General features: G+C 36.9%; 1 protein-coding gene across 1 annotated transcript in view; it reads left to right on the top strand.

The window, feature by feature from the left end:
• Window positions 1-2107: 2107 nt before the first annotated feature.
• The window catches only part of gig2e (grass carp reovirus (GCRV)-induced gene 2e), a 36169-nt gene continuing 21923 nt past the window's right edge, over window positions 2108-16353 (top strand). Inside the window, exons 1-3 of the mRNA XM_071546568.1 lie at window positions 2108-2188; window positions 9090-9601; window positions 10062-10114. Coding sequence (XP_071402669.1) covers window positions 9107-9601; window positions 10062-10114 — 548 coding nt within the window. The 5' untranslated portion in view covers window positions 2108-2188; window positions 9090-9106. The remainder of the gene's footprint in view (window positions 2189-9089; window positions 9602-10061; window positions 10115-16353) is intronic.

Below are 16353 nucleotides of genomic sequence, written 5' to 3'. Positions count from 1 at the left end.
AGAACACTAAACAGAAAGCAAAGAAATGAATGACAGTAGAAATGAAGATCTGTCTTGTCTTTCCATCCTTCTGGCCTGTGTAAAGAGAGAGAGAGAGATTTCAGTTTCACTCTTAACTTCCGCCTCAGTTGATGACCTGGTTGTTGTTGCATAAGAGCTGCTCACATGTGGAATTGGAGTCTCGCCAATAGAAGTATGCAGCTGGGGACAAAGTTTGAAGCAAGAGGGTGTGTGAGGGAAGTGTGTGTGCATGTGTAATAGACTGTATCCCGAGACATTATTTCAAAGATTATCACACTGATGGCGTTTAATTCCTACATCACCAACATGCAACCAGCAATAAGGAGCGTACAGGTCAAAGCCACACTGCCAAGGCCTCTTGATATTTTTCACACAGTCTGCTGTATGCGCTCAGTAAGGTCTCTCAAACTAAAACCAGTAGGGGCTTGGAACATTTTGCAACTTGTGGCTGGCAGTAGTCTAGCATGCATGGGGCGGAGCTATGGGTGGAGTTTAGCGAAAAGGGAAAAACCCACGGAGTTCAAGGGAAAATCTGAAGAACAGAAAACGAATATTAAGGGAGCTTCCAGAGATGATATCATTGTAATAGTACAGTCCAGTAAGAGCTCCACCTCCACCGTCCCTCTATAAACTCCCCCCCCCCCCCCCCCCATGGAACTTTGCCCTTTGTTGTGATGTTACAGCAGCATGAACACACAGCTAAGAAAACAGATAGGCTTACGAGTGCATAGAAATATCCATGCATATGAAATCATTCGCAACTCATTCACGTATTCTCACTTCATATGTAAACTTTGACCCATATTTACACCTCAAATACCTAAAACTCAAGAATACTTCACCATTAAACTCTGAAAGTAACATCTTGTGTGTTTCTCACAGGACTGGAATGGAATGTGCAAATGGATTCATCTCATAGATAACATTAACCAAGTGGCCTTGACATTATAATAACTCTCTCTCTCTGGAAGAAGGTGCTCACCTCTTATTATGCATCTCCTAGAACGATAATTATCACTGGTTGTTCAGTCTTGTTCATATGACCTTATACTTCTTCACCAATATTCTATCTGTTTTAACATAATCATGACTATTCAACACTATAAAACTGTGTAATAATACAGATTTCCAGTTCCTTGGCTCCCAACCTGCAAACCTGTCACACTCTCTGGTTCAGTGTTGTTCAGTATTCAAGTTTTGGTAACACTTTAGATTAGGGAACACCTATTAACTATTAATAAGTTGCTTATTAACATGCATATTAGTAGTGTTTTGGTTCATTATTAGTCATTACAAACCACTTATTAGCACCTTATTCTGCATCGTATGCAGAATCGTATTCAAGTATAGCCCATTAACTATGGCTTTTCCCTCAAGTATCCTAATTAGAGCTTACAGTAGTCAGTAAAGAAGTATTTGCATATGAATTTTAGTATGCTTTTGCTCAGTATGGGGCTTATAAAAGTGAAATTATTAAACTATTGAGGGAAAACCCATAGTTAATAGTTAATTATGTGTTCCCTAATCTAAAGTGTTACCCAAGTTTTATTATAGAATATATACTGTATATATGGTAGATAGATAGAACTGTCCAAGTAGGCCGAACTGAACTTATGGGAAAGTGTAATAGATTTTTGTTTAGAGACAAACAAGGGTGGAAACAAGTGTGGGGACAGAATGTGAAGTGTGTGTCTAGTGTGTCTAGTGTGTGTGTGTGTGCAGTTTTCGGGCAGACACAACTGATACATGGGAGCAGTAGAATGTCAAAGGTCACCGGAACATCACACTCCTTATATGGAGCTGGTTATCAACTTTAGTTTGGTGTAAAAGTACTTCAGAAGAACTTATGATGAACTTATGAGTGGAAAATTACTGGGAGAAACTAAGATCCTACGGCCCCCAAAGTAAGTCCATGCCTGCATAATAGTACAGGAAAACAGCAGTACTAGGATTGAGAACCACAGTTTTAAACAGAGCATTCATAAAACAAGTGACCACACCTACTGAAGGACATCCTGTCTCACTGCAGCTGAAAGCAATAAAAGAGCGCGAGAAGTGAAATGAAACTGAAAGACAGACAGACCTGCACATCTGTTGAACGCCTTGCTCCGACCTGAAGCTGTGAATTCACCTCGCATTCTGAGACCCAGTCCAGCTTTAGAGCGAGGTAAGTTACGCGTCTTTTTTTTCCACAAAACTACTGTAGATACCGTATGTATGAGGGGTGGAGGTCATAAAAAAAAAATTAATGATGAAAATAGATGTGAACTGAAAACAACACAGATGTAAATGCAATTAGAAGAGAAGACAAGTTGATTAAAAAAAGTGGTGATTGATAAAAACCAGTGATTCTCAACCTTTTTCATATCAAGGACCCCTAATTTAGTCCACATTAGAGCCACGGACCCCCATTTGATGAGATCTGAAAATATTTTTATTCACATATGATTTTGTCCAGAACTCCATGACTATCTGTATTGCAGGTAGAGAGATAACAGAGAAACTATGATCAGAACAGTCATTCTTCTACATTCTCTAATTGTGTTAACTTCTTGTAAATGAAATATTGCTTAAGTTTAACAATTCATCAATTTGCTGGGGACCCCCCTGGAACCCCCTCAAGGACCCCTAGTGGTCCCCGGACCCCACGTTGAGAACCACTGATTTAAACAACAAAATCACATTTTTTGGTGAACCAAGAGGGTGAAAGTAACAGAATGAACTGATACATTTAGAAGTGATGAAGAATGTGTATAAAAAAAACTGCGATGAAACTGCACGTGAATGTAAAAAAAAAAAAAAAAAAGAATGATGATTTGCCAAGCGACTCGATAAATTCAAAAGGCATTTTGATCAAATAACTTGTGATTACAAATCTTCCTTTCATTTATCACTCGCATTCTATATTGCCATTTATTGTTTTTTTGTGAACAACAATTTTTATTATTTTTCACAAAAAGAGGGGTTAAGTGCACCGTAACAATAAGAGAAGGGTGGAGTTGGGTTAGGGAAGGACCGTTATAGATCACATATGTTCTACTTGTATGCTTTTGCCTAGAAGTCAGAAATATTACATGTAATATATTTCCATGCAGCCACAGTTGGAAGGTTTGGCCTTGTTTAACCCTCCTATCATGGTTGGGGTCAATTTGACCATATTTAACATTTCTAAAAACTGACTGATAACTGAGGGAACTTTCCCTGCAATTTTTTATCTTTAAAAAACATTATAGGGTTTTATCTCACCTGAAGGTTTTCTGCCAGTGAGGTCCTGTCACAGCTCTTTGAAAGACTATTTTGGTGACTAATTTACTTTTTAGTGGTGTTTTTTCCATTATTGACTGTTAACTGCTATGTGTTACTTGCTGATAAAACACTTTCAATTACAATATATATATATTTTCTTTTGTTTAAATTGCTGCGCTCAATTTGACCCCAGACATAAAAGATGTCTGTTCATTTTAACACAATAGGAGGGTTAACCTATTTACAATGTTATGAAAAGAGTGTAATTTCAATGCAAATATCAGGGGTAATGTCTTTTTAGCAGCCGTAAATCCAGAAAACAACTTTTTTTGGTAACACTTTACAATAAGAACAGTGATGAAAATGTAATAATATGGTGCATTATGTAATAACCAACCAAAATGGATGTCTTGGATGTCAAAATGTGTTTTTTATGCATTCTAGCATGAATCATACTGACTCAAAATTCATTTTAAAAAGATACTATTAGTTCAGTAGATTAGTATCTTTTATTGGTCAAAACTACATTAAGTGTCACTGTATTCCTTATCTTAATAGAAACTGTCACTGATACAGGAAATGACTCGCAGTTGTGCCGTCTCTGCTACAACTTATTCTCCCTCTTCCAAGTCAATGCAACTTTATTCATAACACATTTGTCATACACAGTGGCAATTCAAGGTGCTTTACAAAGATTAAAAGATTTATAAGAACAATGAATAAATCAATAGTGGTGTAGATAAAAACCAGATTTAAAACAAGTTTACATTTTTTTAAAGAACTCAAATAACTCAACTAAAAGCATCCATGAACAGTGTGGTTTTGCGTCCTGATCAATCAATCAATCAAGTTTTTATTTGTCACGTGTAATCATTCAGGTACAATCAGTGAAATGTAATCCCGTCAGTTCTGATTCAAAACTATATAACATGTGTACAGATGAAGACATCCATTTTGGTTGGTTATTACATAATGCACTGTATTATTACATTTTCATCATAAAAAAAAGTGCAACTCCCGCATTTTGTAATAACCACCGCAATATGTAATCATTTATTACAAAATGTGGGGAAATTTATTACATATTGTGTTCAGGCTGTGTATTACAAAATGCGGCAGATTATTACAAAATGCGGGTGTTATTGCGTAATGAAGTGAAAATTTATTACATTTTGTCCAGTTATTACATAATGCGGTGTTATTACATAATGCATTGTTACACACCTTCTCCCAGAGACGTTCCAGCATTGCCTTTTTTCTACGTGTATATACATTATCAGAGGAGCAGATGGATTTGACTCATTGTAGTTTGAATTGCAAATATGATGATAATAGGTAGGTTGTAACTTCATCTCATATTTTATGTAAGTAGTGGCATAAGCTCTAGGAATGATCTTGAAATCAATGAGTTGATAGTGCCCCAAATATACAAAAATACAAAAATACAAAAATACAGACCTATTTATTTCTCAGGTTGTTTCTTTTATAGTCTCAAAAAAGGCAGTGTCAGTCATAAGTTTTAAGCCACTCCGCATATTCCGGTCTTTGAGTATTTTTCCAGGTACTGGCTGCTATGATTAAACCTGTTAAAACTAAACCAAACGGCAAAAAAAAAGTTTTATAAAATGTTGATCCTGAATACAATATGCTGGGAAGATTACTATCTTGTAGAATGTTTTCTTCCTCCCCTTTGGAGGTGAGACCTAAGACAGTCCCAACGCTGCTTCACAGCTGTAAATATTTCCAGAAGTTGTATCTGTTAAATCATATTGGTCTTTAAATCTGGAATGACTTACAACATACAGTACTGTGCAAAAGTCTTAGGCGCCCTAGATTTTTTTATATAAATTTCTTAGAAGTCTTAGATGTTTATTTGTTTTCTGCATTAGTGTGTCAGTAGACTGCTGTTTACTGTAAATTTTTGATATTCAGAAACTTTTCATTTCATTAGTTTTGAAAGCATCTTCACTTTATGGATTTCTTTGACATATACCTAAGACTTATGCACAGTACTGTATGTGATCATATAAGTCGCCTATGACATGTATCCCCTTCAGCCTCCACCCATCCCACAAATATGAACATTTACCTATTCGCACTGAGGGGTTATATCCTAAACATTTCATGTATTTTTGTAATAATTACTCACATTAAACAATGGAAGTAACAACGTATTGAATGAAAGGGAAATTTGAAATCACTAGTTAGCAAATTGCCTTTGAATTTATCAAGTCACCTCACAATTTATTGCTCTATTGTACAAATTCATGTGTATTTTAATCTGTGCTATGCTGTTTTTCAACTCACATTCATTTTCATCATCTCTGCATTTATCAGTTACTTTTTTTTTTCAGCCTTCTAGGGTAGAAATGATGAATGAAAGAAAGTTGGGGAAAATTAGCAAAACGTCTATGTTAATTAAATTATTCTTGGATTTATCAAATCATACATGCTTACACTGCATTTCTAACTTAAGTATACCAACAACTAAGATACAGCTGCTCAAAAAGGTATTCATCATCCCTTTTTGTACATTCTATTGTTATCTTGTCTTCCATCGAGGACCACTGAGGTCAAATATGCAAAATTAAAAAAAAATATATATATATATATATATATAAAAAATTATAAAAATTATTAAATAAAATTATCATGTATTTTCTCATTTTCCCCAAATCAAATGAAGACGTTATTTCCAAATGATGTACAAAAAAGTATTAAAAGTGTAAAGGATTTTCTTGAAATTAAATGTGAGGGGCAACATCCTCCCCATGTTTTACTAGTGCTCAGCTGCCCTGTTGGTAAACAACTGTTGAATATTTCAGGACATTCTAAAAGGCTTAATGTGAAAATGGCTTAATGGTATATGGCATCAAAAGAACTAGCAATAGTAAAAAGAAAAAGAAAATCTACATCAATTGGATTTTTATACACACACACACACACACGTATATGTATACACACACACACACACACACACACACATATATATACACATATACATACATACATAAATGTGAGAAAATGCCCCAAAAAAGGGGGATTTAATGTGGCTTACTGAGCTAATATTGAAATGGAAAAACTTGAGTTTAACCAGGAGTTTGAGACCATGACACAGCACTAGAGCCCAAAAAGAATGAAAAAACTAAAAATGGGGACACATTTTTAAAAAATCATCAAAGTCTGAATTTAGGCAAAAACAAGGGCTTAATTTGCTTTAATGACCTAAAATCAAAATAGAAAAATTCATCTTTAATTTGGTTTAATTCAGTATTAATAATACTGTGGTGAAAATTTCAAGTTAAATGTAAATCAATAACATGGTCGAAAAGCTTAATGTAGCTAAACTGATCTTAAATATTCCGCATAGTTTTAACATGGGGGTTTTTCGGCATTTGACCACCATGAAAACCAGAATATAAACTAATCCCCAAGATCAGATGCAGCTGGATGAGATGATTTTTACTTCCCATTCATTTAAATGAGGCCACGAAAATAGCCTGAAAACATTTAACATTTAACACGATGAACAGATTCAACAACAAGGGTCGATCTCAGAAAGTTCATCTGAGTTACCAGAGTAATGGAACGGCACTTAAGATGGCGGCCGGGATTCCCCCGAGGGGGAGTGGTGAGGGGAAGTCAACCAGGGCCGGTTAAAACGCTTAATCCAAAATAAAAAAGAAACTCAGAGGGAATGCCCACTCTCAACAAAATGGTCAGCTACGGGGCTGAAGCGATGGCCGCGGTGGAATGCGCTCCTATCTTCGAGCTCACCCCCACATAAAGCAGACAGCACAGGCAGCGGATGGCATAAATAAGGTTGGCAGAGTTACAGTTGATAACCTCTGATGGGAATGTATTTACCACACCTGGCGTGAGGGAAATGTTTTATTCTTTTAGTAAAGGGGCATTGCGTGCATTTGCAGCACTTATAATTACCAGATGGAAGAGGCAATATCCTAGGTTCAGTGGTTAAAGGGGGAGCAACATTGCTGTGGGCCAAAAAGGAGGTTTTATATGGAGGACCACAAGTGTCACGGAAATAGTAATAAATAAATTAATAACTAATTGTACAATAAAAATAGGCAATAATACATTTGTTTACAAATTAATTTAATTACAAAGTAATTCATTATTTGATATTTTAATGGACAATAAAAAGAGGAATTATAAAAATAATTTACAAATGAAATATTAATCCATCAATAAATAGTTCAAATTAAAAAGGGAAAAACAACCACAAAACAGTCAATAAGTACATCATAGAGCCGCACTTCTTGGCGCCTAAACAGTGTTGGAAAAGATAGCTAGGGTATGAGGCGGGTGCGGCTCTCTAACCAATCAGAGAGCTTGTTACATCCCATGGCTAATTTGCATTGTTTTACCTCGTTTTACCAGCACAAGGCCCAAAGTGTCACGGAAAGGCTAAATGGAGAGGCTAAAAGGAGAAGCTAAATGACTAAGCAAATCGAATAGCTAATAGGAAAAGGAAAAGCAGCGGGGAAATGGAAATGCAAATGGGAAATTAATTTGCCCTTTTAAATGCCTGATTAACATCTGTATTCTTCATTCAATTTGTGAATCCAGTTATCTATTTCTCTTTTTAAACTGCATTTTCAAATAGATTTTGAAATTCTATTATTTATTTATGAATTCATTAATGTATTTTTAAACAATGTACTTATTGACTGTTTTATGGTTGTTTTGTACAATTAGTTGTTAATTAATTAAATGCTTTATTACTATTTCCGTGACACTTGTGGTCCTCCATATTTTAGGCCCTTCTGTATGCAATATTGGGAGGCTGGCTAAAGGTTCGCCCTAGAAAGGGATCAGACAATAGTATGAGCCAGTGTTGTTTTTTTGTATGGAGAGCAGCTCTTGACTTTGTAGTGTTATAAGTAGAAGACTAGTCTGTGTGTGCTGCCTTAATCAGTTGAGATCTCAGGAAGTCCTCACGTTTTTTCTCCGCTTCACCTAGCCATTTATCACAATACACCTTCTCCCAGAAATGTTCCAGCATTTCCTTTTTTCTATGTGTATATACATTATCAGAGGAGCAGATATATTTGACTCTGTGGATTTGACTCTGTGTAGTTGACTTAAAGGAAGGTTCCTTTTTAGAGCAGGAGGATGTCAGTTGTGGGCATGTAGAAATGATTCTTACCAGTGGGCTTCCTATAGAGATTGGTAGAACGATGGTTACCTTCAAGAGTTACCCTACCGCCCAGGAAATCCTGAGTGCTTTCATTATGACGCATCATAAACCAGAAATGATCTGTGACAGAATTCAGAAAAGCATGAAAATTGGCAAGGGATGAGACAAAACAAAGATATATACATACTGTAATATATTTTCACATTTACAAAATATATACTTTGTGTAGATCACTGAAAAAAACAAATCCAAATTAGTCTATTTGAAATCCATTTCTTGCAGTGTAATGTGCAAAAAATTGAAAGTGGAGTAAATAGGTTTTTGAGTAGCTGCAACTTCTTTTAGAAGGCATGATAAAACCTTGAATGCAGACAAACAGAAATAAAAGTTCATTGTGTACATTTGAATCCTATGGAAGAGAATAAAGTCAGAATTCTGAGAATAAAGTCAGAACACGGACTTCTTCTGAATTCTGATTTAAACTCAGAATTCTGACTTTTTTCTCAGAATTCAACTTTTTCACATGTGGCCCTAATCCTCTTCTGTAGAATCCATTGCCAAATAGGCTGTGATTTTGTTTCAACTTTGCATGATGGTGGGTCTCCTCTCATGGAATCCTTGTCAAGCCATTGTATAGTACTAAACCTTTTCTTTCCTACAGTGACGTTTGACACCAGCATGAGTCGATACCAGTGGGCTGAAGACTTTGATCCGCCCGGTGTAGGCCGACTGATAGGTAATTCAGCGCCAACATCTGGTAAAGTCTACATCATGTACCACGGCACCTCCAAGCACAACGCTAGGCTCATCCAGCGCTGTGGCTTCAAACGGTCTGCGGACGGGATGCTTGGCCCTGGCGTGTACCTCAGCAGAGACCTGGAGAAAGCCAGCCGCTACCCCACTAAGGTTGATGAGTCCGAGCGGGTCGTCATTAAAGTGATTGTCAATGTGGGGAACGTGATCGCCATCAATAGACAACGCCATCCACGTCAGAAGACCTGGCATGACTACAGATATGGCGAGGTGTACGATACCGCCTGGGTGCCGCCCAACTGCGGTATGGTGCCAAGCGGTCTGGAGGAGAATTGTGTCTGGGATCCTGACCAAATCACCATCCTGAGTGTCATCTCACCACGCAAACGCTCACCCACCTACTATGCATCGGGATACATGTGAGCCCTTGAGTTGTGGAGAGAAGTAACCAGAATGTATTTTGTATCTTCAAATGTATTTTTATATAATTGGATAAGAAAGAAAATTGTATGCAGAATTCTGTTACTCTGTCATGACATTCTGGAAAATAAATTGGTTATGTTATAAAATGGAGACTCTATAGAACAGTGTGTCTTTAAAGGCTCATTTATGCTCCCTTTACGTACGAAAATAAATATGTCCGATGTAACCGTCACTGCCCACATACTTCCATGCGTCCTTTATGTTGGCATGGATGTTAAGCAATACATCCACTAGAGGGCAGGAGAGATTCAAAAGTTTCTGTCCACTGTCGCCATGTCCAATCTCCTCCCTGCTGTTCTGTATCAATTGTTTGTCCCTGTGCCTGGGCGAGGTAACATCATAGATATGTTTATAACTTCTCACCAACTCCGTTTCATCTGTATCCGTAAGCTTTCAGAAAACGTGCACAAATACGGACGACATGAACGCAGAGTACGGACAGAAGGCTCCGTATGTATCCGTATATGTATTTAACGTTGAGCATAATTGAGCCTTAAGTTGAATGTAATACATATAGATCTAAATGCATTTCACATAGTGGTTTTATATTTGTTGTTTGGCAGAAACCTGTAAGGAACCAGGAAAGGAAAATAGCCTTTTGCTGGTTACATAATTATGCTATGTGGGCATCCACAGAACTTGAATGAATAGAACGGTCATTCCATTCAAATCAACGTTCCTGGACGGTCAGAGCGGCGGCCATTTTTATGTGTACCATTGGGCTAGCTTCCATATGTACAGCAAGTCGATGAGAGGAGAGATTTTGCAGCAAGAACCAAAGGAGCTTCTCTGTCTCCTTGCTGCCATGGATTGCTAACATGCTAATGTTGAATAGAAGAGCTAGCGAGAGAAGTGCAATCTTTAGATTATGCTATGTTAACCTTGTCAGCTTTCAGTTGAGTTTTGAGTTTGCTAAGCACTCATGCAACAGACACATCTGCACAGTTTTGCAAGTGTGACAGTCTTAAAGCCCAGACTTGTGTCACCATAGCAATTGAATTAACCCTTAAAATTCCATAATCACCTTTTTATGCTGTACTAGCCAAACCCAGACCTATCAAATCAACCTCCCTCTCCCTACCTCGTATTTGAGACTTTCCTGTGATCAGTATTTCCAACACTCCGCAATCATTCCTCTCTTCCTTTATCCATTTTCTTCCCATTTGGTTCATGACCAAAGTTCAGGAGAGATTCTCATATTCTATTAATCTGTTTACTTAGGTTTTGCTCACAGCTCTCCAAACCTTTGAGTCTCCACAGGAGGGATGGGGTCAAGTCCAATCATCCAATAAATCCAAACACTGCTCACTGTTTAGGTATTTCACCAACAACAAGTACATGCTGAATCTCTGTTAAGATTCATAAACTGAATTATCTTTAAAGCTGCGCTACAACTTTGCACGTTGGTGATGTTTGAATTTTCGAAAGTTTGAAGGACTTCATTACCCAGAAATCCTTTGAGGTGAGGTAAACTAAATCATTCACGAAAACGTGTGTACGATCAGATTTGATCTTAAAGTGTACTTACGAACGTTTCAACAAACATTTCTGCATTTTTTTCTTACCCAAATTTGTTCTTATGTACGATGATCAAAATCTATGTGTGTTTGGAAACATGCGTGCAGACATTACGCATGAAGTGGTTTCTACTTTGAATACCTTATTCTATAAGCAAACTCTACTAAAGCAGTCGCAGACCTCATATTAACAAAATGTGTATGAATTAATTTGCAGGGCTATATAAACTACTAATTTTAACTAGGCTATATTAAACAAACTAAATGGAAAAACTTCATTGATAGATAGTAAATATCAATTTATACATTTTGGAACACATGGGCTAATTGACCAAAGTGATTAATGATGATATATTAACACCCACAAACGCCCAGCCAAGCTAGACTCTTAGCAAATTGTGCCGTAAGGAGAGAGAGCGTCTTCAGGGAGCGCACAGATATGTTTGGTGAGAGCGATGAATGGCTCATGATGTTCTTCAGACTACCCAGGGCAATTCTTGTCGATCTCTGTAACACAGGCACGGCTGACCAGGAGAACAAAAAGGTCCCAGGCTGCCCCCCCACATGTGCTGGTGCTATCTGCACTAACATTCCAGAGGGAAATTGGAGAGCCTTCCAATCAGCCATACGCTCCCAAATGTCTTAGATGGCATCATTAGGCTCGCACCACAATACAATTCCCATATTCAGAAGTGGAACAGACACCAGTATAGAGGGATTTCCATGCAATTGCCAGATTACCAAACACCATTGGAGCAATAGACTGCACACATATGCGCGTCAAAGCACCATCTCCAATATCCTTTCCCTACCTAAATCGCAATACCAATACCACTCCATAAATGTGCAATTGATCTGTGATGCCAGGCTAAACCAGGAGGGAGCCACGGCTCAAGGTCCAAGGTGCTGCTGGAGACGCATGGCTCATTGGTAAGTTACTTTTTCCACAAACTTAAATGTTTGAGTGACAGGGCTTCAGGGTTAACTGGTTTGTCTCTAGGTGACAGAGGCTATGCTCTGGCTACATGGCTGATGACACCCCTGACCGACCCTCAGACCCCTCAGGAGAGATCATAGAATTAATCGCCATGTGCAGAATTAACCGGACAGTGCAGTATTCTCAAAATAATAGGAGATATTATAGGATATCTCCTATTCTTTTGTCAAAATCTGACAGCTCCACGGTGTCCTGCCCTCCACCTGTGGCCAAAAAACTACGCCTGATTCGCTTTTTTGCCTCCAGTTGAATGTCAAACCATTCTTTTTCACTTCCTGTAGTGTTCTTTTCTCAACTGTGACAGCATTAGCAGCGTCCACAATTTCTTGCCACACTTTTTTTACTTCACTACTCAAGCTTTTGAAAATAAAAAAATCGAAAAATAAAAAAAATTAAAATAAATTACAAAAAATTAAATAAATCTTAAATCTAACCCCAACCCTGACAACAAAACAACACAAATTTTTCTTGAGTCATTTTGCCATGTCTCCATTGTCTCTATTGGCACACAACCCTTCAGACAGCAGGCCTTTCATGGAGTTGCCGGGGCGTCTGCCTATGCTAATCAGCATCAACAGGCACGCGCATCCAATTAATTAATTAATTATAAGTGGCATTCATCATCAGATACACCTGGGATATGTCAAAATCAAGACTCTGCGCATGCTTCATGAATCCCATGTTGTTTTTTTCATAGGCATGTTTCTTAATTCAATTCAATTCAATTCAATTCAAACTTTATTTCAGACTCAGGGTCCAGATAAAAAACAGGACATAACATACAATGAATTACATACAAAGGATCAATAAAAGATCATGGTTTAAAATATATATTAATGTCTTACAAAGAGACAACTGTACCAATGTCTCCACAGCTGGGATTGGTAGCGTATAGTAGTAAACTTTATGTTTGATAAAACCCAAGATGATTTCATTTACAGAGTCATTAAGCTGGCAGATAAATTTACACATGAGATTTCTCAAAACAGCTTGGAAAGTATTGACTCCTGCAGCCACAAACATTTCACTTGCACTCCACCATCTAGGTCTTTTGAGTAATATTCTCATGGCATCATTATAAGCTACTTGAAGTCTCTGTAAGCTTGCTTTTTTGTAGTTTGACCACAAGTGTGCAGTATAGAGTGGTGCACAATATCCTCTAAACAGAGACACCTTCACTCCATCTGTACACATACTACACTTATGTGAGAGAATGTTTGCTTGTGCATACATCCTGCGGCATTGCCTATCTATATAATATATATATCTTAAGAACAAAAGTAAGAGAAATTTAAGAAAAGTTTTGTAAATGAGGCCCAATGTCTTCCTCTTAGTGTGTAGTGGGGTGGAGGTGGTGAAGAGGTTCAGCCATCGTTAGTGAGTCCATCTTTTTCTGGACAGAGCGTCACTCACTGCTGCTCACTGAGACGCTCTGACTTGTAAAGAAATTTAATGAGACAGTAGTGGAGTAGATCTGTTAGAAGCCAGCTGTAATCCTAAATTATTCAATAATTTATAAATCCTTATCAGTTTGTTATTCTGAAACTACTGTACTGAGACATAGAGGATCAATTATATAGTCATAATATGATACAGTAGGTTATTCAGATATTTACAGGTCATTGGTATTCAATTGTATTATTGGTAACCCTATTAATAAGCATTAACTAACCCTTAATTAACAGTTAACTAATGTGTCTGGTAATCATTTACTAATGGTGTTCATGTTAACTAAGGTATTAATTTATACATTATTTAATAGTCATCTTTATAAACTATTAAATAATGCATAAATTGATACCTTAGTTAACATGAACACCATTAGTAAATTACACATTAGTTAACTAATTAACTACTGTTAATCAAGGGTTAGTTACTTATTATTAAGCATTAAATAAGCCTTATTAAGCATTAACTAACCCTTAACTTAGTGATCCTTATAATTAATTAGATCTGTAACTGCAGGTAACTGATAATTAATTTAGGCTAATGATAATGAAATTTGTAATACCAAGGTTATGGTGTATCTATAGTGAAATTAACGTAACTTAAAAACATTTGTATGATTTATATGACCGCTGGGCCTACTTATTATTAATTATAGATGCAGACATGAATTTCCAATGCAATATCAACTATCACTAGAACCTTTTTATCACTTAAAGAATATTTATAAAGTGAGAGGCTTTTTATCACAGTCAGACTCCTGTACATGCCTTCATTACAAGTAGGCTAGATCAGTGGTTCTCAACATGGGGTCCGGGGACCACCAGGAGTCCTTGAGGGGGTTCCAGGGGGTCCCCAGCAAATTGATGGATTGTTAAACTTCAGCATTATTTCATTTACATTAGAGAATGTAGAAGAATGACTGTTTTGATCATAGTTTCTCTGTTATCTCTCTACCTACAATACAGATAGTCATGGAATTCTGGACAAAATCATATCTAATGATAAAAATATTCTCAGATTTGGGTCAGAGAGAAAAAATCTAATCAAATAGGGGTCCGTGGCTCTAATGTGGACTAAATTAGGGGTCCATGATATGAAAAAGGTTGAGAATCACTGGGCTAGATTATTGTAACGCCCTCTTCTCTGGTCTTTCTAAAAAAAAACATCAACACCCCCCCCAAAAATCATTTTGAGAAAAAAACTTTACTATTTCTCTATCTGATTTTGTAATGGCACACAGGGGCAATGTCCAATGGGCAGAAAAAAGAAAGGCAAAGACTAACCAACACTAGCTCTGGACGGCAGCCATGATGGGTGACATCAGCCAGTAGCATCATTATCCCCGTGTGGCTGTGGACAGACAGACTGCCACTCGCAGTCAAATAGGCTACATTATCAGGTTACATTATTGCAATAAGCTGATTGGAATTAGTTGTTTGTTTGATTGAGTTGAAGTGTTAAAAATGTGAACGTTAAAAGCAGTAGCCTGTTTAACCTATTTCCACAATGACTGAGTGTGCCCTATATTTTATTTGATTATTTATTTAAGTTGGGCCTATAGTCATTTAAAAAGCAATATTTTGAACATTCTGTTACTAGGTTTATATTGTTAATGGAAACGAACTGAACGAGTTTAAGAAGGTTAACTAAATAAAAAGGCTATTTTTCCATGCCTTGTCTGTTGAATTACTCAGTGAACTCTAATGTTGCCGTGAAGCGCCCTCGTGAGGATTTTAACAGAAGCGCAAAGCACTGTAGAGCAAATGGATATTTTATTTTGGTTTCTAGGAGGCTGATTCATTTTACATGCATTTTTAAGAAGGCTAGTGATTGGTTTGCTATACCCAATGTCCAGAATACATTTATTTTTGATTTTATAAGGGAAGTGTGTCATGGTTTTTATTTAGGGCCCAACTTTCTTTTTTTTTTTTTTGCTTAGGGCCCCCTGGGGGTCAGAACACTGCACTGCACCCATTTTTAGGTCATTGCATTGGCTTCCTGTATGTTATAGGGTTGAATTTAAAATTCTGCTTCTGGTATATAAAGCACTAAATGACCTGAGATATGCCCCCACCATCCATGAGTCGTTTTTTGTTTTTGTTTCTTTTTCAATGTGTGAATGTATATATGTATTTGTACTGTTTCCCTTTTTCAATTTTTGCTTTTATGTAAAGCACATTGAGTTTCCCTGTGCAGGAAATGTGCTATATATTTTTATATAGATATACTTTTTTTTTTTACTTACTTTACTTTTCACAAACTTTTCACATAAAACGACAATATATTGCTGATCTCTGGCTTTTAGGGGGGTGAACTTTTAAAGATATGACAGGAATATCAACTATGACAGTAGTTGTTGCCCCATAAAATCAACACAAACCAGACTATGAATTGTTATAAACCCTGCAAATGTAAGAACAATTGTGACTGTAAGACTATTCAATTTTACCATTGTTGCTGAGCTCACTCTCCCAGTATATTTCTACAGAGTACACACATTGCAGTGAAACCTATTGGTTTGTTAAACATAACCAAAACAGAATAACCTACATTTGAATGTTTTTACCTTTTAATCATGCTATAATTCACTGAAGTACAGGTTGAACCTCCAGAGAAAAGAATGATTGAAAATTACATCTTTTCTGATTTGGCATTTATTTTCAAATGTACTGAGGAATGAGGAATGATGGCCTATATTCACCTCTTTCACTAAATCTATTTTTCCC

This window comes from Centroberyx affinis, unplaced genomic scaffold, assembly GCF_046629955.1.
Source record: "Centroberyx affinis isolate AG114_WGS23_722 - 3 ecotype Tasmania unplaced genomic scaffold, CSIRO-AGI_Caff_v1 ptg005319l_1, whole genome shotgun sequence".
Classification (NCBI taxonomy): Eukaryota; Metazoa; Chordata; class Actinopteri; order Beryciformes; family Berycidae; genus Centroberyx; species Centroberyx affinis.
The sequence above is the reverse complement of the archived record's forward strand: the minus strand, read 5'-3'. Positions and strand labels throughout refer to the sequence as shown.